Raw genomic sequence first — 21,306 nt, 5'->3', positions numbered from 1 at the left:
CCGGTTCTATTCCTGACTCTGGGATTGAGAGCAGCTGGTCTATTACCTGACCTGTTTTCCCATGGACATACAGTCTGAAAGTTTCCATTGTATTTGTATTACTCAGGACAAACCAGTGAATGGTTACTATTCCCTTAACCACCTTTGCTTGTTTCAGGTTTAGAAAATGGTAATTTAACAGATGCAGTTTTCAATATTTCCTCAAAAATACATTCCATTTACTATCGATCGATCATCTTGAAAATTGTTTTCTCTTTAGTTGTTGGGATTCTCCAACATACGAAGGACTTCAGTACTGGATCTGTTTTGGTATGTTCATTAGGTGTCTCCACTCCATTCGCTACCATCTCTCTATTTGTTCTCCCTGATCCACCATCATTTGATTAGAATCATTGTGATCTGTCTAGACCTCACTTGAGGTATAGTGATCTGTCTTTATCTGATATTTGTTTTCAGTAGTATGTTTTTGTGATTTCTCTAATATTTCTTTCTTTATGTTTCTTACTGGAAATCGGGTCCCTGTGCTGTAAGCATTTCCATTTGTTTTCTTTTCTGCTGGAGGTATTTTTGCTGATTCTGAGGGCCTCATTCCTGTATCTTCTGCAACTGTTTGTGCATGTTTATCTGTACATAGTTAAACAAAGAATTAGCACAATCATTTGAGCATTAAGCTTCGAAACTAGTCTGTGACAATCCTACCTCTCCAAAATCACAAGACATAAAAGACATCGTGCCTGCAAGATTTAAACATATGCATGTGCTCGTTTTCAAACTAATGAGAAAAATATGACAAATTCTTTATTTGTCTATATTTGAATAACTAATCACTGAGTAACAATATTTCTAAATAAATAAAATTAATTTATTAGCCATCACTTTTTTTTATCTCTGTGTGTCATGGCTAGGCCCATTTTTTACTTTATGGAGTCCTGAAGGAGAAATGCCCCCACAGTGCCCCCTTGCCAAGCAGCCAGCAATACCACATATACCCAGCAATCACTAAATGACTCACAGGGGAGAAACTAAGTTGCTCAGCTGAAACCAGAATGAGTAATTGGTATGGTTTGCATCCAGTGGAGCTGCGGACCAAACACTCCTCCACTGAAACATCAGGAAGTTCGACCACCACATACCTCCCAACATCTTAATAGAACTAAGAGGGATTCTTCAATGTTATATGGGTGTGAGTAAAGTATGGCCAGGGGTGGGGCGTGGAAATTTTAGGCAATTCACTGATGGCAATTTGTTTAACTAAAATGTAGTTAAGAAAAAGAACAGTGTATTTACACAGACTGATTTCTAAACATATTTATTGTAGTTTAAAGTCACATTACTGGGAGTATTATTACTGAGAAGTTCTGTTATACACTCCGACAATATGGAGCTTCTAGAAAGAGGAACATTAAAATAGAAAAGGAAAGAGGGATTTGGGCCCAAAATATAGACTGTCCCATCCTGGGCCAGATTAAGAGCCCAGTGGCCCTGGTGCTGACAATTATGATGGGGCCTAATTACAGAATCTTATTGAGCAAAAACACTAAAACGGTCATGTCACCTCTCAAGCGTCATGTATCTGATGGAGATGTGCTGGAGGGAAACTAAAATGATGCAACTATAAGAAAACACATACTCTATGTTAATCTCTCTCTAATTTATGCTTTCAACTTTAAAGTAAATCCATACCCCCTAAAAGCAGTGTCCAGTGAAGCAGAAAGTCAATGGGTGGGGTAAAAGGGTGGGCCACTGATCCAAATCATGTGACCAGAACTGCCAGAAGGGGCGAACATGCCCAAAATGGGGGCATGTCTGTCCAAAGCATTGGAAGTTCAGCCTGGCATCAGTGTCCCCATGTATCACAGTGTCAGTGTCCCCATGTCGTCCAGTCCCCATTTCTCCCAGTGTCCCCATGTCTCAGTGTGCCCTGTTTCACGAGGATACTAGGGGACACTGAGAGACATGGGGACACAGTGAGACATGGGGACACTGAGAGACCCGAGGACATTGAGAGACTTGGGGACACTGGGGGACATGGGGTGACTTGTGGATACAGACATGGGGACACTGATACATTTGGGAACATTGGGAGAAATGGGGACACAGACACTAGGGACACTGAGAGACATGGGAACACAGACACTGGAAAACTAGGGGACACTGGAAGGCATGGGGACACTGAGACACTAGGGACAATGGCTGGGAGGCATAGGGACACTGAGGCACTTGGGGTTGCTGGGAGACATGGGGACACTTGTGGACATAGACATGGTGACACTGAGACCTTTGGGGACACTAGGAGACATGGGGACACTAGGGACACTGAGAGACATGGGGACACTGAGACACTAGCGACACTGGCTGGAAGACATAGGGACACTGGGAGATATGGGGACACAGACACTGGGAGACTAGGGGACACTGGGAGCCATGGAGACACTGGCTGAGAGACATGGGGACACTGGGAGACATGGAGACAGTGTGTCCCTAGTGTCTCCGTGTTCCAATGTGTCTCCCAATGTCCCTATGTCTCACAGCGTCCCCATGGTGTCTCAGCGTCCCCATGTCTGACAGTGTCCCCTAGTGTCTCAGTGTCCCCATGTTTCCCATTGTCTCCAAGGGTCTCAGTGTCCCCAGGTCTCCCAGTGTCCCCTAGTGTCTCAGTGTCCCCATGTCTCCCTGCTGCCTTTCTCTCCAACCTTCACTTACCTGAGCTGTAGGATTTCTCTGCAGGCTGGGAGCTGCTGTCTGGGCTCGCTGTGCTGTGTAGCCGCTCCCAAGTGAGTTGAAGAGCCAGAAGAGAGAGGGTAAAGAGACAGGGAGGGGGAGATAAAGAGAGAGGGAGGGGGGAATAAAGAGACAAAGAGGTAAATATATGAGTTGGGAAGGAAGAGATAGAGAAGAGATGAGTAAAACGATGAAGTAGATGGAGAGGTGAAAGGTGGTAAATAGACAGGCAAGGGAGATGAAGAGACAATTAGGAGATGAAGAGATGGGATGGATAAAAGAAAGAAAGGTTTGGAATACATATATAGGAAGGGGGATAAGATACAGGAAAAGGGGGATAAAGATACAAAAACTATAATAAAATAAGAAGATATAGAATTGAGTATGAATTTAACATTTCCGCACAATACAGAGAAACTCGTTGTATAGTTAATGTGCCTATGGATGTAGAGAACATAAATATTTTACTCCATTTTATTTTAGACCTGCTCACTGGTGTAAGCAAAAAATGAGGGAAATTAAATTATAAATGAAATAGCCAAGTGTAGCATTTCTTTCTAACTACAGAATATATAAAACACATTCGGAATACTGATGGGCTCACCCTTCACTTCTAATGGTCCGGACCTTCTCTCTACTGGCAGCTCCAGGCTGGGATGTCTCACTATGCAGATGAATTCTATTCTTTGCTCAGAGCCCTTTGATGGAGTGAAGTCTAGACATGCTGTACAGCTGTATCTGCCATCTGACTGCTTCTCATATACGAGATTCGGGATCTGGTAGTTTCGGTGGGAATATAAAGTTTCTTGTCTCCCGTTTCCACTCTCCTGTTTAAGCCAGGTCACAGTCAGATCCTCAGAGTACAATCCAGAGATTTTACACTGTAGCTTGGCCGTCTTGCTCCAAAATAATTCATCTCGTACAATTATTTCTTCCACTTCTATGAAAAGCTCTAAAATTGAATTCAAACAAAATGTAATTTCAATGATCACATTTTTATTTCGGTTGGTTTAGTCCACTCTAAACCAGTGTGCCAAAAATATCTCACAGATCTTTCTTCAGTAAAATAAAATATTTGGTAATGAGTTAATTAATGTCATATATGGATTACACTGTGTGTCCTCTGTAGCTTCTCACTTTCCCATTCTCTTCAATTCCTGGATCTCTTGTGGTGGCTTCTACAGGTGTCTTAAATTATCTTTTAAAGTCTTTGGAAAGTATATAGTGATCTCCACTGGGGACTCTCCAATTGTTTTCAGGCTATTGTTTTTCTAAGATGGGCTGATAATAAATCTGGTTATAAGGGTCCTAGAGACTCCCATTATGTATTTAATTGATCATTGGTGTGAGCGAGTAATACCATTGATAAATCAAGAGACAAAACTAATCGTTTATCGTGTGAATGTCACTCATGCCATAATATAATTTGTCTCTTTATAAATCATTTTAAATGTGGTGTTCTTTTCTGAGAAGAATCGACAGTTTAATCAATATGAACAGGTTACAGACCAAGAGTAAAGGACACTTTTCAGATTACTTTTGATAAATCTCTCCGATTGAATAACATCTGCATTTATTAATTTACAATAGTCCTTGGATATTACTTTGACATCTCAGCACAATAGACACCACTTTAGTTCAATGTATTTATAACTTACCTACTCATGACTGATATAAAACAATATATCAATATAAAAGACACAGCTTGAGTACCAATGGACTAACCCTTCCCATGTTCAATCCGTCTCTCTATCGGTTGCTCCAGGCTGGGATGTTCCACTCTGCAGATGAATTCTATTGGTTGCGCTGAGCTCAGTGATTGGCTGATAAGCAGACATGTTGTACAGCTGTACGTGTTATCCTCCTGTATCTCATGTCTGAGGTCCGGGATCTCATAAATATCACTGGAATGTAATGTAACTGCTTGGAGATCCCCTCGCTCCTGTTTATACCAGGTCACAGTCAGACTATCCGGGTTATCGCATCGCGAGATCTTACACTCCAGCTTCACCTTCTGGGACCAAGGTGATTGATCGGATACTATGATATCTTCAACATGTGGGCGAGATCCTGCAATTGTGTTCAAGAAAAATTCTATTTAAATGATTAAAATATTTATAATAGATTTCTCACTACAAATTTTGTCCCAATGCACAAAAGTATGAATAGATTATTAACCCCTTAACGAGGGGTTAATAATATTCCGTCATGATTCCCTTTTATGCCAGAAGGTGTGTCCTTAACCCCTTAAGGACACATGACAATGTGTGACATGTCATGATTCCCTTTTATTCCAGAAGTTTGGTCCTTAAGGGGTTGAGGGGTTAAAGCACCAGTAATGTGGAAACGGCTGGCTCAATATTGTGTTGAGACACAGTGCTGAGCACACCAGGGTCTGTGCGGGGTGAGACACTGCCAGAGCAGGAAATTAGCCTTTTAGGAGCCTGACGAGCAGTGTCTCTCTCATTTATTTTTTTTATATATATAAGAGTATTTGAATACTAAAGATCAGTGATACAGGATTTTAAAAAAGTAGAAGTGCATCTATTTCAATTTATTTCCACGTTTTTTTTCCCCTTCCCCTATTTGTTGGATACTGGATATCAGAATCGCTCTTTGTTTCATTGTTTCTTTTCATTTAAATCACACTTGATCACTTCCACTATGTGTTTTATTACTAAGTTGTCAAACTTTCAAAATTCTTTACAAAAATAACATTATAAAGTAAATAAGAAAGTAGAAATGGCCATATGAATTATGCAATAAGTATACTAGTTACGCCTTACCTATTACAAGCGTCTTTACGTCTGAAGAAGGATTGTTTTTGTTAGTTTGCCCTGACTCCAGCAGATAAAAAGAGCTGATTGGGATGATTTTTGCCTGACTCCATATTGTCCTTTCCATTTACTTTCTATGTAGGAAGGGATGTTACAAACCTGGTTACAAAGTATCAGATTCGCTAGACCCAACTTATTAAAGGTTGATTTCCGTTTTATGGTATTATTCTCAAACATTTGATGCAGCATTTTATGTATTTTTCATACAAAAAAAAAAGCATTTGCTTCAATTAATAATTAAATACACTGATTAAATAATTACATTTAAAAGCAAAATATGTAAAAAACAAACAAACAATGTTTTAGTATTCAGAATGAATAGAGACTCAATGCGTACTTACTCTGTTTCCTGCATTTGCAATATACGAATATACCCGCTACAGATACCAGTATCAGCGACACAGTGACACCAACAGCAACAGCAACATTTATTAACATTGTGTTCGTTTTACCTGTAGGAAAGTGTGATATTTTTATTTGTATAAACTTATATAGAGATGGAAATAAAGAATAAATATTCAGGTAGGTTTTGTTTTTTTTTTTTTTTTTTTTTTGTAAATCTTTTTATTAAGTAATCATATGTCATGTAAGGCAATCAGTATGATTAAACAGGTGAAACTCGCAGGTTTCTAACAACTATAAGATAAACAGTAAATCAAAATGCAGATGTCTCAGCATTAGTATCAGCAAGGAGGCACGCAGGGCTCCGTATGAAAAAAGAATAACTTAAGTGTGAGATAAATGGTACAATAACATTGTTCACGGGAGAAAGGTAACATACAGGATGACATTTTCAGGGTAAGTTGGAAGTATCATACAATACAATGATATGTCGTTAGCTATTACGTATCGTTATTAGACATAGTAATCTGGGAGCTTAATATAAACATATGCGGTGTAGGCAGTGCCAGAGGCACCGGACAGGGTGAAAGCGTTAGATTGGGATGTCGAAGGATCAGATCAATAGGTGACCCGCCAATCCCTTTCTTCTGTGGGTTCCCGGGACGGCGTAAGGTTCTCAGGGCGATCCCTGGAGGGTGGGGGTAATCATAGTCGAGAGTCTAATTGGGCGTGCCCATGGTGCACCCCAACATCTCCATGTTATAAGTGGGTCAGATTACGGTCTCCCTTCCCAACCCTCCAGTCAGGGTCTGTGAAATGCGAGAGTCCCAGTATGCTTTTGACCTGTCGTCCTCTTTGATAGTGTAGCAAGCTCGCTTTAGTGCATATGAGTAAGTGGTGGTCTGTTTATCCAGCTAAGCTCAGTTTTGAGTGTGGTGTATGTCTATATGGTTAGCGTTGTGTGCTGTGGGCCTAGGCCTTTCTACGTCTCAGGGTTAGTCGGGGTGATGCGTGTTGCTAAGTTTAGCTCCTGTTCCCAGAGCACGGGGGTGTGTCCGAGCCCTGTGAGAGTTAAGAGTATACGTTCCCTAAAGGTGTATTGTGTTGTATGTGTAGTTTTATATCCCTTAAAATCTGGTTTATGACCTCCTGGTCTCAGTCCTCCGGTCCGAATCTTGTGGGGTGGAAAGAAGGTGAGGAGGGGATAGGTGGGGATAGAAAGGGGGAAAAAAGGGGGGGGGGAAGGTGAGGATAAGTAGGAGGGGGTCTGGTTGCGTCAAGTGGGTCCCACAGCTTGTGCCGCTCCGCTAGAGGTTGCGGGAGTGGTGTCCGATTGTCTATATCGAGTGATGTATGTGAACCATGGGAGCCACATTTCTAGATGTTTCGTTTCACGGCCTGTCAGGGAGGCCTGCATGCCTTCCGCCTCATATATATCTTCGACCCTTCGGATCCATTCTTTCTTAGTAGGTGGATCGCGTTGTTTCCAATGTGCTGGGATATTTGCTTTAGCGGCGTTAAGTAGGTGGCGTAGTATGGATCGTTTGTATGTCCGGATAGACAGTGGCGATATGTGAAGTAGGGCTAGTTCCGCGGTCCATTCCGGGATGTCTCCCAATATGTCGGAAACAGCGTCTTTAATCATCGCCCAATATGGAACGATGTCCCTGCAGTCCCACCAGATATGCATAAGTGATCCGCGGTCCGTCTGGCATCTCCAGCACAGTGGGGTGATCGATGGATAGATCCTGTGGAGTACGGTCGGGGTCCTGTACCAGGAGGAAATCAGTTTGTAATTAACCTCCTGATAAAACGAGCTCATAGAGCTTTTCTGTTGCCAGAGTAAAGCCGTGTCCCACTGTGCTGGGGTTAGTGACTTTCCAAGTTGGGTTTCCCATTGGCGTTGAAAAGTGGTGGCCTGGGTCGAGTCTCCTATTAGCAAGTGTTGGTATAATGTCGAGATTGCATGCTCTAGTTGCTCGCCTCGGTCGCAAAGGCCCTCAAACCAGGTGAGATCTCGGTGTAGACGATCCCTGTGTGGAATTGAGTTGTAGTAGTGTTGCAACTGTAGGTACCTAAGTACCGCGATAGGTGTCCCGGGGTGTGTACCCATGAGAGAGGTGAAGTCACGTAATTTGCCCCTGTCAAGGACCTGGTAGATGGGGATATATTCCCTGTCGCTCAAAATGGGCCATGCACCCGATGGTATACCTCCAGCAACCTCCGTGTTGTGTGTGAGTGGGATCATGGGACTAGGGGAGGGTGAGACGTGGCTCGCACTTCTCAGCGACTTCCAACCAAGTAACGTCTGTCGAATCGGGCTTCCTTCTTCCTCGTTGGGTGTTCGTCCCTTTGGGTTCCCCCAAACCTCCACCTCAAGTGACGGCCCCGCTAGTCCCCTGTCTAATGTGACCCATTGTTTTTCCACTGGGCTAAGGTGCCAGTCCAGAATCCGTTGCATTATCGTAGCCTGATGGTATTTCTTGATGTCTGGAAGGGCAAGCCCTCCACGGGGCCTTGGGCGGCATAGGATATCATGTCGGATCCTGGAACGTCCTCCGCGCCACACAAACTTGATGATAGCCGTTTTTAGGGAGGAGAAAAAGGTGCTTGGGATAGCCAGTGGAATCGTCTGCATGAGGTAAAGGATCCTTGGCAAGATATTCATTTTGATCACGGCTATCCTGCCGTGCCATGTTAGATGAGGATGAGACCACCTTTTCAGGTCTATTATAACAGATTTGAGGAGGGGGTCAAAGTTGAATCGGTAAGAGTCCTCCGGGGCTGTGGTTACCCAGACTCCCAGGTACTTCATTCGGCTTTGGCACCATGTGAAGGGGAATTGCTGGCCCAGGGATATATATTCTTCTGTAGGGGTTGTAATGTTCAGGACTTCGCATTTGGAGAGGTTAAGTTTGAAGCCTGAAATGCGGCCGAATTTGTCGAATTCTGAGAGGAGATTAGGAAGAGTTGTCCTGGGATTTTGTATGAAAAACAAAAGGTCATCCGCGTATGCGGCTACCTTGTGGTTTGTTGTCTGCCATGTGTACCCTTGGATGTCCGGGTTCATGCGGATCGCCTGGAGTAACGGTTCTAATGACATTGCGAACAGAAGGGGGGAAAGTGGGCAACCCTGGCGCGTGCCATTATTGATCGCGAAGTCCGCGGTCGTGGACCCGTTGACTCTCACGGTAGCGCGTGGATTACTGTATAGTGCCGATATCCAGGCCAGGAATCTCTGCCCACATCCCATCCGTTGTAATGTTGCCAGCATGTATTTCCAGTCGACCCTATCAAATGCTTTCTCCGCATCTGTTGAAAGAAGTAATAGTCGTGTTTTGGTCATTCTGGCGTGTTGCTGGATGGAGAACAGGCGAAGGGTACTGTCTCTCGCTTCTCGTCCCGGGATGAAGCCCGTCTGGTCCACATGGATTAGGTCCGGCAGAAGGTGGTTCAATCTGCTCGCCATGACCTTTGTAAACAGTTTGGTATCAACGTTCAGAAGAGAGATGGGGCGGTAGTTGCTGCATAGTAGTGGGTCCTTTCCTGGTTTAAGCATAACTGTGATGGTAGCTGCTAAGGACTCCGCACCCAGGTTCCCACCCTCGCCTACCGCATTGAGCGCCTTCGTCAGCCAGGGCAACAAAAGGTTAGAGAATCCTTTATAATATCCGGACGAGAAGCCGTCCGGTCCCGGGGCTTTGCCTGGCTTGGTCGTTTTGAGGGCTGCCGCTAACTCCTCCACGCTGAGCGGGGCGTCAAGTGCGTTCGCTGGGTCTTGGTTTATCATATTGGTGATCGTGGTGGACAAGTATTCCGTTATGCGCCTATCGTGGTTTCCGTCTTGTACTCCTTGTTGGGGTGGGCGTAGGTTATAGAGAGTTTGATAGAATGTTCTGAATTCATCGGCTATTTTTTGCGGGAAAGAGGACAGTTCGTTGGAAGCTAAACGCAGTTTCCGTATTTGCGTGCGAGGCATGGGGCCTTTTAATAGCCTTGCTAGGTATTTCCCCCCTTTATTGGCATGGGCATAATAAAATCCCTTTGTGCGTTGTATGGTACGAAGGTGTTTTTTAGTGATGAGCTCCTTAAGTCTCCTCCTGTGTTCCATCAATTCCCCATAGACACTGTGTAGCTGTGAGCGTTTATGTTGACCTTCTAGTGATGATATCTTCTGGTATAGGTCTGCCATTTCAATCATAGTTGTTTTTCGTTTATGCGAAGCGATGCGTATAAGTACCCCCCTGATGACACTTTTGTGGGCTTCCCACACGGATATTGGAGAGGCGTCGAGTGTATCGTTCTCCCTGAAGTAGTGTTCAAGGTCCTGCTTTATCTGGTCCTTCACGGTGGGGTCTAGTAGGAGTGCCTCGTTGAGTCTCCATGTCCATGATGAGGGGCGGAACAGGGGGGACTCCAACTCTATCCAGACCGAACCGTGATCCGACCATGTGGCGGGGTCTATCTCGGATCTAAGCAGGCGGGTAAGACCTTCTTGTGCGATGAAAAGGTAGTCTATGCGCGAGTAGCGGTTGTGGAGGACAGAGTAGTAGGTGTAGTCTTTGTCCGACGGGTGGAGCGTTCTCCAACAGTCGGCCAACCGTAGCTCCTCCAGGGATCTGCGAATAGATCGTAAGCTGGTCTGTGGGACGCAGCTATGCCCCGAGGAGGAGTCCAGGAATGGGTCTAAGGGTACATTGAAGTCCCCCCCCACAACTAGAATACCATCCGTGAAGTCTTCCAGTAGATGTAGGGCGTTTCGTAGGAATGGAGCTTGCCGCCGGTTGGGGGCATAGATATTAGCAAAGGTATATATTTTATCAGCAACAATCCCTTTGATGAAAAGGTATCGTCCTTGGGAGTCTTGAGCACATTCAAGTTCTTTAAACTCGAGTTCGGCAGCCAGGATGATAGCCGTACCTGCCTTGTGGGCCGTCGGGTGGTTGGAGAAGAAGTTATGTGGGTAGTGTCTATTTTGGAGTGTGGGCGCCGCGCCCGACTTGAAGTGAGTTTCCTGAATCATGGCAACTGATATGTGTTTTTTCTTTAGTTCCCTCAGAAGGTGCGACCTTCGTTCGGGTATGTTAAGGCCTCTGCAGTTTTGTGTGAGGATCCTAATAGGTGAGTCGCGGTAGGCCATTTTCGTGATATATTATGGTTAAGAGCCGGAGACACCTCTGTATCTGGGCTAAGTCGTGTTCCCAGGGGGGTGCAGCGGCTGAGTTCGACGTCCTGACGCAAGCCAGGGAAAGAGGGGGGGGGGAGGAGAGAGGGGAAAAAGGCAAAGGGGGGAGGGGTGGGAGACAGACGGGGTAGGGTCAAGTAGTCAAGACCAGGTTCCGGATCCCAGGAGGATGGCGCCCGTTTAGGGCTAGTGTAGAAAAAGGGAGTTTTTAGTGTCTAATGCGATCTTTTAGTAAAAGATAGAGATATGGATAGTAGATCTCGTGCTGCAACTAGTGCTAGTGGTGCCTCGTTCCGGTACCTGCCCAGGAAGGGGGGGAACCACAGCCTAGCTGCTCAACTCGTAGCACGAGTGTATGGTGTGGGAAGCGCGGATCAGGCTCCGCCCAAGAGGGTAGGTCTAACAGGTGAAGGTATCGTCCGCCCCGTCCGGCCCCTATCTGCAAGCATTGAGTCAAGCGTGTCTGAGCATAATAAATGGGGACGTCTGTGCTTCCTAGCAGCATAGGGCCAGTGTGAGGAGGCCGGCTGCACGTGAGCGTGCCCATTCCCAGCCCCCGTGGACCTCTCAGAACCCCTGTACAGATTGTAGTCATGTGTCCCATATCACAGGACGGTGGGGGGGGGGGAGAGGTCTCCGTGACATCCCAAGTAACGCAATCACAAGCATTTTATCCAGCTGGTGTAAAGATAATGGGTTCGTCTATCCGACAGGTTTAACATACTATTGAGCAGATGCCAGTCCCGCCAGTGCACGGTCTCATGGTCGTAGTAAAGCAATGCAAGAACAGCATGCGTAGGGGAGCAAAACCTAAGGTGTAAGCCTAGGCGTGGATCAACATAATAATATAGGTCCCCCGAGGTGGCTCTTCTAAAAAAGAGGGGGGGGGGGAGGGGGGGGGGGAAGGGGGGGGGGGAAGGGGTGAGGGTGGTGCCGGGTATTAGCCTGGTTGGCATCGTGTGTGGGTCGGGAGTGGGGGTGGGTGGGAAAGCCACGATAACACTATAACCTCACTGGTGGGCCTGCAACATCCATGCGGGGAAAACAACATTGCAGGGAACGTGTAAAACAACCCCAGTGCTGTCCCCCACCCCGCACCCCGTACCTGAAAACATATTGCAAATACGTATGAGTGAATAAATGGAGAACGTTATTGACAAAAAAAATCATATCTATATGGCAGTATGGGGGTCAGAGGTCCTAGGGTACTATGCATAGCCCATGTCGCTTCTCCGCCACCATGCCACCTCACCCCCCTCCAGCAACGAGCGTTACTCGGGCGGGGGGGGAGTCATGTCTGGATACACACAACATTCCCTCCATGCCCACCACCCCACCACCCACTCCCGAGAGCAGTTACCAGTATACATATGTTGGCCGTTCCAACCCCATCTATCAGCATTACGTCACCCGGTGATGGGGACACATTCGTAACCGGGTGATGTGAGGGATAGAACTAAGATCATGCACGATGTCCCCCATACACCCCCCACCCCACACCCCACATCTATAACATTTTAGGCCAGAAGGCTATACAACACAGAGAAGATGAGGTGAAAAAGAGAAACAATATCTACGTTGTGTCATGGGAGTCGGTCCTCTCAGGGTGCAGTCCATATTCCATGGGGTGTAGCTGTGTGGCTCAGTCCCCCCCGGTATCCCCCCTCCCAAACCATCGTGCCCCAGTCCCAGTGAGGAGGTTCCGCTTCGGATGGAACAGTGGGAAAGCCCCCGTAAGGAGCGGTGCCGGCAGACCTCCGCCAGGTTGGAATGAGCCCCGGGGTCTGGGTCTCCAGCCCATGGGTATCCCAAATCCCATCCCCCCCCCAAAAGAAAAAGGGTGGCCCAATGTACCTGTGATTAGAACCTGCCTCGAGGAGGGCCAGGTTAGCTGGGAGGCTGGAGTCAATAGCTGTACGAGGGGTTCGGGAGCAGTGTCAGGATACGGCACAGAACCAGGGTCCAAGGAGAATGAAGCAGGTCTTACTCTTCCGGAGAAGTCGGGTTGGGACGCCGTCTGGAGGGCTGGGTGGAAGGGGATCGGGGTTCTCTTCTTCGAGACGGTCTCGGTGGTCTCGTCGGGGGGGCCGCCGGGCCCAGGATCCAGTTAGGTACAGCAGGAGGGGGAAGGCCTAGGTCTCCCATGAATCGAGGAACATCTTCGGGCCACCGGATAGAAGTCCATCCATTGCGATGCCTGGCCATGAGGGCGAAGGGGAACCCCCATTTGTAGGCGATGTCACGTTCCCTCAATGCAGTAGTCACAGGGCGGAGGGCCCGCCGGGCCTCTAGGGTGATCGGGGAGAGATCATTATAAAGTGTGACTTGTGTGTCTCTATAAGGCCATGTCGGTCTCTCCCTGGCCTTCCTCATAATGGCGTCTTTAACGGGAAAGGAGTGGAGACAGCATATGAGGTCTCTCGGTCCATCCTCTGCAGATCTGGGCCTAGCAGCCCTGTGTGCCCTCTCAAATTCGATATGTTCTGGTGAGGTCGGCTGCAGGATGGTCTGAAAAAGTTCTGTAGGGATATCGATAGCATTTTCTGCCGTACCTTCAGTCTCAGGCACTCCTCTAATGCGAATATTGCACCTCCTGCCCCTGTTATCCAGGTCTTCAAGGTGTCGTCTCATCGAGAGCAGCATTGTACCCTGACGGGCTATTGCGGTGTCCGCGGACATTTGATGTGTTGTGAGGGCCTCAACGGCCTCCTCCGTGCGGGCAATGCGATCCGCATGGGATGAGACCTCTGCTCGGAGTCCTGCTATCTCAGCTCGAAAGGTCTCTTGTATAGTGGAGGTAAGGGCTTTCAGGTCGTCCTTAGTGGCCATAGAGTCCGTTAGGCTCCTCAGCCTGTCCTCGATTCTTGCGAGGGCTGTGCTGTCCGTCCCCGTGGGGGTTGTCGGCGCCATCTTGGGGCTTTCCCCCTCTCCGCTTGCGCCCTGTTGCGGGAGGAGAAACCCGTCCAGGGGCCCCTGCTGTGGATTCCTGGGGGTCTGGGGTTGTTCCGGGCGTTTAGTGCGACCCATTTGGCTCATGTGTGTCGCTCTTCAGAGCTTTGTTGGGGTCGGACGGAGCGGAGCTCACCCTCTATGCGGCCATCTTAGTCGGCGCCGTAACCACGCCCTCCGTTTTGTTTTGTTTTGTGACCAGGTCTGGGCTGGCATATCGTGCTATGGCCCTACAGTGATCAGAATGTTTACACTAGACATCACACATTCTCGCCAACCTTCATACTTGTGATCTGTGGTTTTTTATATGTAAATTAAAGATTTAGCAATTGTCATCTCAATCGAGTTCAGTCCTGGCACAGCCAAGGCACACATCGAAATGGTTGAGGAGAAAAATAAACATTGTTTCCCCCCCTTTCTATAACTTCTCCCTGCTAACGGCTAAATGTGTAAGAGGAAGCATTTTTAACAATGATTTACAGTGAGCCAAGATGGAGGTACTCCTGGCAGTGTTTTTAAACCATGTAAAATATATATTTGTAAAATATATGGAATAAACATAATATTAAAAATCTTGTGGAATTCTGGCTCTCCTTTATGACAAAAATGTACAGAGCCGTGCTTTCACATTTTATCACATTTTACTATTTTGTTTTATTCACTCACAACACCTTGCTATGTACTAAAATAGTACTCTAAATTTATAAATAAAATATGCTGAAATTTTTTTTTGCAATCATTTAGCAGTCAATATAAAATATACCTATTAATAAATAGAGACTAAAGGCAGACTTGTGGAACTTGATGGACTTGAGTCTTTTTTCAACTCTGTTTACTTTGTCACTATAGTTACCTATACTTTTATATTCCAGCTGGAAGTATTTGTAGAGAGGTCCAGAGAGAGACTCATGTTGGACCCTGCAGGAGAAGGTCCGGGTTTTGTCCTCCTCAGTGGGTATTATGGTTACAGTAGTGTTTACACTGAACGTGCCACGTTGGTTCTTCTGGGGTGTGGATACAGTATAATTAGTGAGGATTTCCCCTTCCCTGAGCCATTTAATGTCGATGTCCACAGGGTAGAATCCGGTGATGGAGCTGCTCAGAATACTCTCCTTATTTATAACCGCCAATCTCCCAGTGATAGTGATCTCCGGAGGAGCTGGAATGGAATACAATAAGATCAAGGGTAATTTATTCCCTTACATAGTCTACTTCTCACTAAACTTGACCTCTATTGCCATTGTACATTTGTATAATTATTTTTTTTCTAGTAATAAATCCTACACCTGGCAATCTAACTTCTAACCTTCTTGATATAATACACTTTACATTTTGTATAATTATATCACACTTTAGTATATCTTTGAGATGTCTTCTCAGGTATGCCAGAAAATCTCTCTTAAAAAGACAACACAAGTGTGTCTTTGAGAGCACTCGGGTCTGCTTAGTAACACCTGTAGGCAGAGGAGAACTGGCAATGGGGGCAATTAGAACCCAGGCCTCTAGAATAGTGAGGATGCTGCCTCACAGCACTACAATAAAGTATACTATGTAAGTGTATTGTTTGGATAATAATGTATTCTAGTAGTATACAACTGTTATTATACAATTAAAGAAAGGGGGTGGAAATTAGAGGTTTGGTCTTAAATTAGAATTGCCCTTCATGCCAAATGTAGCCAGTACTTACCACACTCAAGAAAACCAGAGCAATTCTTCTCCATATCAGTGATATCTTACCGACGTATAGTGACATATATTATTGGCACACCCCATCCCAAATTCATTTGAGCAAGAATTGGGAGCTTTTCTTCCTTTTTATAAATTCCCAAATTGTAGATGAGTTTGATTTTGAGTGATGTTAATGGGTGACAATAACTAATATAAGTTCTTTTCCTTTTGGAGTTTCCATGGAACACAATAGATGAACTTCTAAATGACTTTTCAAGGTTTTGGTATATTGTTAGCTAGAAAGGAGACTTTGAAATGCTGTATTCCTAGGACTACAGTCATATATACATATAAGGTTTGGGGTTTGAAAGGTAATATAGAGGAATAAATAGAATTACTTAGATGGAGAACACAATAGAATTACTTAGATGGAGAACACAAGAAGGGAACAATAGGACCTCTTCCTTGAAGGTCCATACCATCAGATGTCGATTATTTACCTTCATTTAACTTTAAATCGATTCTCAATTGATTCTCTCAGCTGACTGTATTCATGACAAATAAATCTGGTGTTTTTATATATATAAATCCACATAAATCTAACTGTGATATCTTTTGAATGACAAATAATATCTGTCTTCTTACCTTGAACAAACAAGCTGACTTCCTTCTCCTTCCTTTCTGGACTGTAAAGTATCAAACAATTATATATTCCACCATCAGATATTCTTACTCTGGAAATAGACAGAGAGGCGTCCCCGGTCAGTGCTCTGGCTGTATCTATAGAAAATGCAGGATTGTTGGATGTCACAATATTATTATAGTTCAAAATCTCATTTCCCTGAAAGTACCAAAATACAGCAAAGTATTTGGGATCCACAGGAGGTTTATCCACGGTGAACGTGCAGGGAATCAGGGTGTCAGATCCCATTCTAGCTCGATGACTTGAAGGAACATGCAGCTCCAGAGCAGCAACTGCAAAATATACAAACTAATTAGTAATATAGACGATAATTTAAATACGTGATGTTAATTTTGTTGATATCTTTTGAAACTGCAAACCCAGTGTTTAAGTAAGGCAATATATAGCACTGTAATTTTCTTGGTGTTAAAATATGAAATTTATATTAATAAGGGCTTAACCAAAATGCTCAATATGAAAAAAAAAAAAAATATATATATTTTTAAAATGTTACATTCATCTGAATTAAATTTCTCCAGTATATTGTTTAATTAACATTATGAAGATACAGTTCCCAATGACGCCATTTCAAGTCATGCCGTGTTTCCTTTTACATTTATATTGAAGATTTAGCAAGTGACATTACAATCCAGCTCAGTTCCGGATTGTAATGGAAGAAGAGAAATAGAAACGTTGTTTCTGTTTGTTCTCCTCTCTGAGGTTCCTTCATGCTGACTGACTGGTGTTAAAAGTCGGAGCGTATAGAAGTGATTAACAGAGAGCCGAGACAGGGCTATAATTTCTAGGATAGAGCGGTGTAGGTTTCTACAATTAATTCTTTTTTTTTCAGATCTCACAAACACCTAGATTCACTAAACGGCACAGGGTCTTAATTTGGAAAAGTTCTAAAAGTAAAAATTGATAAAGACCATGTAGGGTCGAAATGTTGCTGTTTTTGCACCAATAAAGCTGCAATTTTTTGTTAGCCTGGAATGCCTGAACTGTTATTTATACTGCATATCTTGGAAGAGAGGCCTGGCCAGTCTAGGTTTCAGAACACCTGGGCTACTTGGTGAGTGCGGTATCCAGTACGTCTCTACTAAAAGTGAAAAGTAAGACATATAAGTTATAAATAGGCAACAATATTAGCATAATAGCAAATAAGCCACAATTCTCCATAGTTTCAATGGGAAAAAAAAAATACACTTTTTCAGGTGTAAATGCTAAATATATATAATGACAACGGGTGTATGGTCTCAATAGACAAGCACCTCCAGTAAAATTAACAAATTCATATAGTAAATATAATTGCACCCAGAGAACCCAGGGGATGCCCATTTCAGCCACATATAATAACGAATATGACAGATCATTAAATCGGATTCTAAGCATAACTGAATTTAGCGGTGGTACAGCCTTTTAAACCGCTTAGTAAATTGACACTGTATTTGTGATATATAGGGGTTAACTAAACAGAATGTTTCACATCCAAAGAAGTGATATTTACCCTTTAAATTATATTTATGTAATAAAAGCCCTAGATAAAGTGGCAGCTACTGGGAAGAGTAATTTAGTAATAGCTAAATTATTGCAAAATAAATATGGCGCCACTTAAAGTTCATAGTGCCATTTCCTGGATGAGCATCATGGTGTACCGAAATTCAGAAGCGGATCCAGGACTGGGTAAGTATAACACATGTTAAGACCTAAAATTCATATAGTATTAAGGTTAATTAAAGGAACATTTCAAGCACCATAACTACTAAAGCTTGATGTAGTGGTTATGGTGCCATAATCGTAACAAAACATAACAGATATCTGCTCCTATACACTCTACAAAAAAAACAAAAACTGGAATTTATCTCACTTTATCAAACACTCTATAGTGCAGTGTAATTTGATGCTGCAGCCAGTAGAGGTCAGTATTTGACTTACTATGAAACAGTAATGATGGTTAAAGAGATGAGCCTGAAGGATCTATTAATAATATTCTCAATATAGCCTCTCTGATCTCAAATTGCTAAATCAAGACTACCTCACGCACACTGGAGAAAAAAAGAAAAAAAAGAGAGAATGCTGGTGAAAAAGTGTAACTGCCTTGACTTACCTTAATTACCAAACTGAAAGTGAATGCGTTCTCTGACTCCTTATATGGAGAGAAAACTGCTAGAATTCTGTCCTAAATAAATCACTTCATAGTCGCTCATACACTGGGCAGGGGAGAGATAGAGAACTACAGGACATAGACGGGTCTGTCTTAGAGACGGATTCCAATCAGCAATATTCTGTGTTTACTCAATCCAACAAACACACATTTTATATAATCCGCATAAAGCTCTGGAATTATTTATCTCCCTGTACAGACCTGTCTCCCGTTATTATAAACTGCAAGTAACAGAGTAACAGTAATAGTAAAACTCCCAATATACCCAACCTATAGCCTGTACTGGGCAAAATAATCAGCAAATAATATGAAATAACAGACCTGATTGCAGAATGAGAAGGGATACAAGTAATCGTTCCAGTCCTCGCTCCATCTCTAAACGGTTCTGTAACGAGTGTTACAATGTACTTTCACTTTCGAAATCTTGTTTATTGGCAGAGGACTATAACAGCTGTCCTCACGTATCATACTGTATAAATAGACCTTACTGTTAGTAAAGGACAAGATACATTACAAAGAAAGAAAAAATTAACATGACTAATTAAATAAGTAAAATAATATACTCAGAACATGATTTGTTATTTTTCGCACTGCACTGATTTTAGCAGCAGCTCATTTACAAAAATAGTTTAAGGATATTAAGAATCCCAAGCAATGCATGCATTCATTTATTTACTTTGTAAAATCTTACCCAGAAGAAATAGGAAGAAATGGGATCTGTGTGAAAATGGGTGTAAAAGGGAATAAATACCACCTCCACTCTGATCCCATGCACCAGGAGGGCACTCCGGCAATGCCCAAGGGCTTAACCCTAGATACTAGCAACTGAAACAAAGAAGCAAAAATTCACAAACTGAATATAATGCTGACTGGAGATAAAGACGTGGACACCAAAGCATCCAGTGGTATGGAACAATGTAACCACAGGGAAACCACTAAATATCTGAAGTAACAGAAAGTATCGACACAAAAATAAACTGACTCTAAATAATAATAAATACCGACATAGCCTTATAAGGCTACTCCCATGCCTACGTAAGTGAGGCGATAAAGTTACTAAACACCTACGTCTGCAATATACATATAGGCTTTATTAGTCCTGGCCCTTGAATGCATAGGGTTTTCGTAAATCTCCACTTAGACCCTAAGCACCAGAAAAAGTGCCAAAGGGAGAAAGGTCACCGTCTAAAAGATTGGCAGCCCTAATAATCAAACATAGACAGATGGATAAAGTAAAATAAAATAAAGACAGCCTCTTTACTTGTGAGACTTACTAGATAGGCATTGCAGAAAAAATGTAACGCAGTTATAGTTACGTTATTAAAGGGATACTCCACTGCCAAAATAATAAAAAAATATGTATATAAAAAATAACTATTTAGTAGATTTACAGCCCAATCAAAAAACATGCATGCATTTATTAGGCGTTTTTCATTGGGGTTATATCTATAAAAGCTTGCAATAGCTGCAAACCTCTTGTCTGCAGCATTTGCAATCCCTCTTCTTCTAACCCCGCCCAGACTTTCTGTGACTGTCCAATCACTGACTTCCCAGTGCAGCTCAATGAGAAGTCTTTGCAAGGCGGTGCTGTGGGCAATTGCTGCCACTTGAGTTTAGCTTCACTGAGCTACCCAAACCAATAAGTAGCAAGGCTGGTTATCTGATTGACACGCCGGGGGATGTAACCAGGTACATCTATAAAAATCTACTCAGTGGAGTAATAAAATTAAATACACATACCCTACTAGACTTTAGGGGAGGTATGTAATAACAATATTCTCTAGAAAAGAGAAAAAATAAACACAAAATAGTGAAGTATATCAATATAACCAGAGTGCTTATTCAAGGGTATGGACCACACTCACATCGTATAGAGCCCTATAAGGATAGGCTCAGGTCTCAAAGGCAGGGGTATATCCGGTAATACCAAATTCTCTCAGAATTCTTGATCCAGTCGCTCTCAATGTGGAAACAAAAGAGAGGCAAAATATCCTAGTGCAAAATTGTTGAGGTAGAATGAATAACGTGCAGGTGCAAGTGACTGCTCTCGGTACTAAAATATGTGTGCCTTTAAAAGGAGCACTGCCCTTCTTGTAAACAGGAGCAGGAAACTGTGAGGATCCACAGGACTTGCAATGGCAGTAAAATATACTTTATTAATAAAAAACAATACAAATATCTAAGTGCTAATAATACCAGTCCAAAAGTATGCAATATTGGGTGGACCTTCTTCTTTCTCCAAGACACGTTTTGCCGGACGGTTTTATCAATCGGGATGTCTGTTTCCTAGTGTGTTCCACCGGGTTCACTTTATTGGTACGACTATTTGTGTGTAATTTTGGGGTATTTACACGAGTGTTGAGCTGCTGTATACTTACATTTGACTTGTATAAATCACTAAGTGCCCTATATTGCACAGGGCACTTTTTCCAATTTTACATCTACCCTACCATATATGTGTTATAATAAAATATGAATCTATTGTCAGTGGTAAAAGACTACTTACTACTACTGACATTGTTTCCCTTTGGGAAAGGGTTAACATGCTAATTTCTATTATGAATAGTAAACATACAGCACTGCTATAATTTGCCCTCTCAACTCTTCCACTACAGCACAAAGGGACTCACTGATGACCATAGGCGTGCGCACGGGGTGTGCCGGGTGTGCCTGGGCACACCCTAATCCCCGTGGCACGCCTATGTATTGAGTCCTGCAGGAACAGCGTTCCTGCACTTTTATTTGAGCAGGAACGCTG

At 43.6% G+C, this 21,306-nt stretch overlaps 1 protein-coding gene across 1 annotated transcript in view; it reads right to left on the bottom strand.

Annotated features, from left to right (window-relative positions):
- Positions 1 to 247: 247 nt before the first annotated feature.
- LOC134571360 (tyrosine-protein phosphatase non-receptor type substrate 1-like) overlaps positions 248 to 21,306 on the bottom strand; it is a 206,940-nt gene continuing 185,881 nt past the window's right edge. The window contains exons 7-9 of the mRNA XM_063429562.1: positions 4,447 to 4,791; positions 3,326 to 3,673; positions 248 to 624 (exon numbers count right to left, since the gene is read on the bottom strand). Of these exons, the coding sequence (XP_063285632.1) occupies positions 404 to 624; positions 3,326 to 3,673; positions 4,447 to 4,791 (914 nt within the window). The 3' untranslated portion in view covers positions 248 to 403. The remainder of the gene's footprint in view (positions 625 to 3,325; positions 3,674 to 4,446; positions 4,792 to 21,306) is intronic.

Source organism: Pelobates fuscus, chromosome 8, assembly GCF_036172605.1.
Source record: "Pelobates fuscus isolate aPelFus1 chromosome 8, aPelFus1.pri, whole genome shotgun sequence".
NCBI classification, from domain to species: domain Eukaryota; kingdom Metazoa; phylum Chordata; class Amphibia; order Anura; family Pelobatidae; genus Pelobates; species Pelobates fuscus.
Note: the sequence above shows the minus strand (reverse complement) of the source record. Positions and strands in the feature narration are given on the sequence as shown.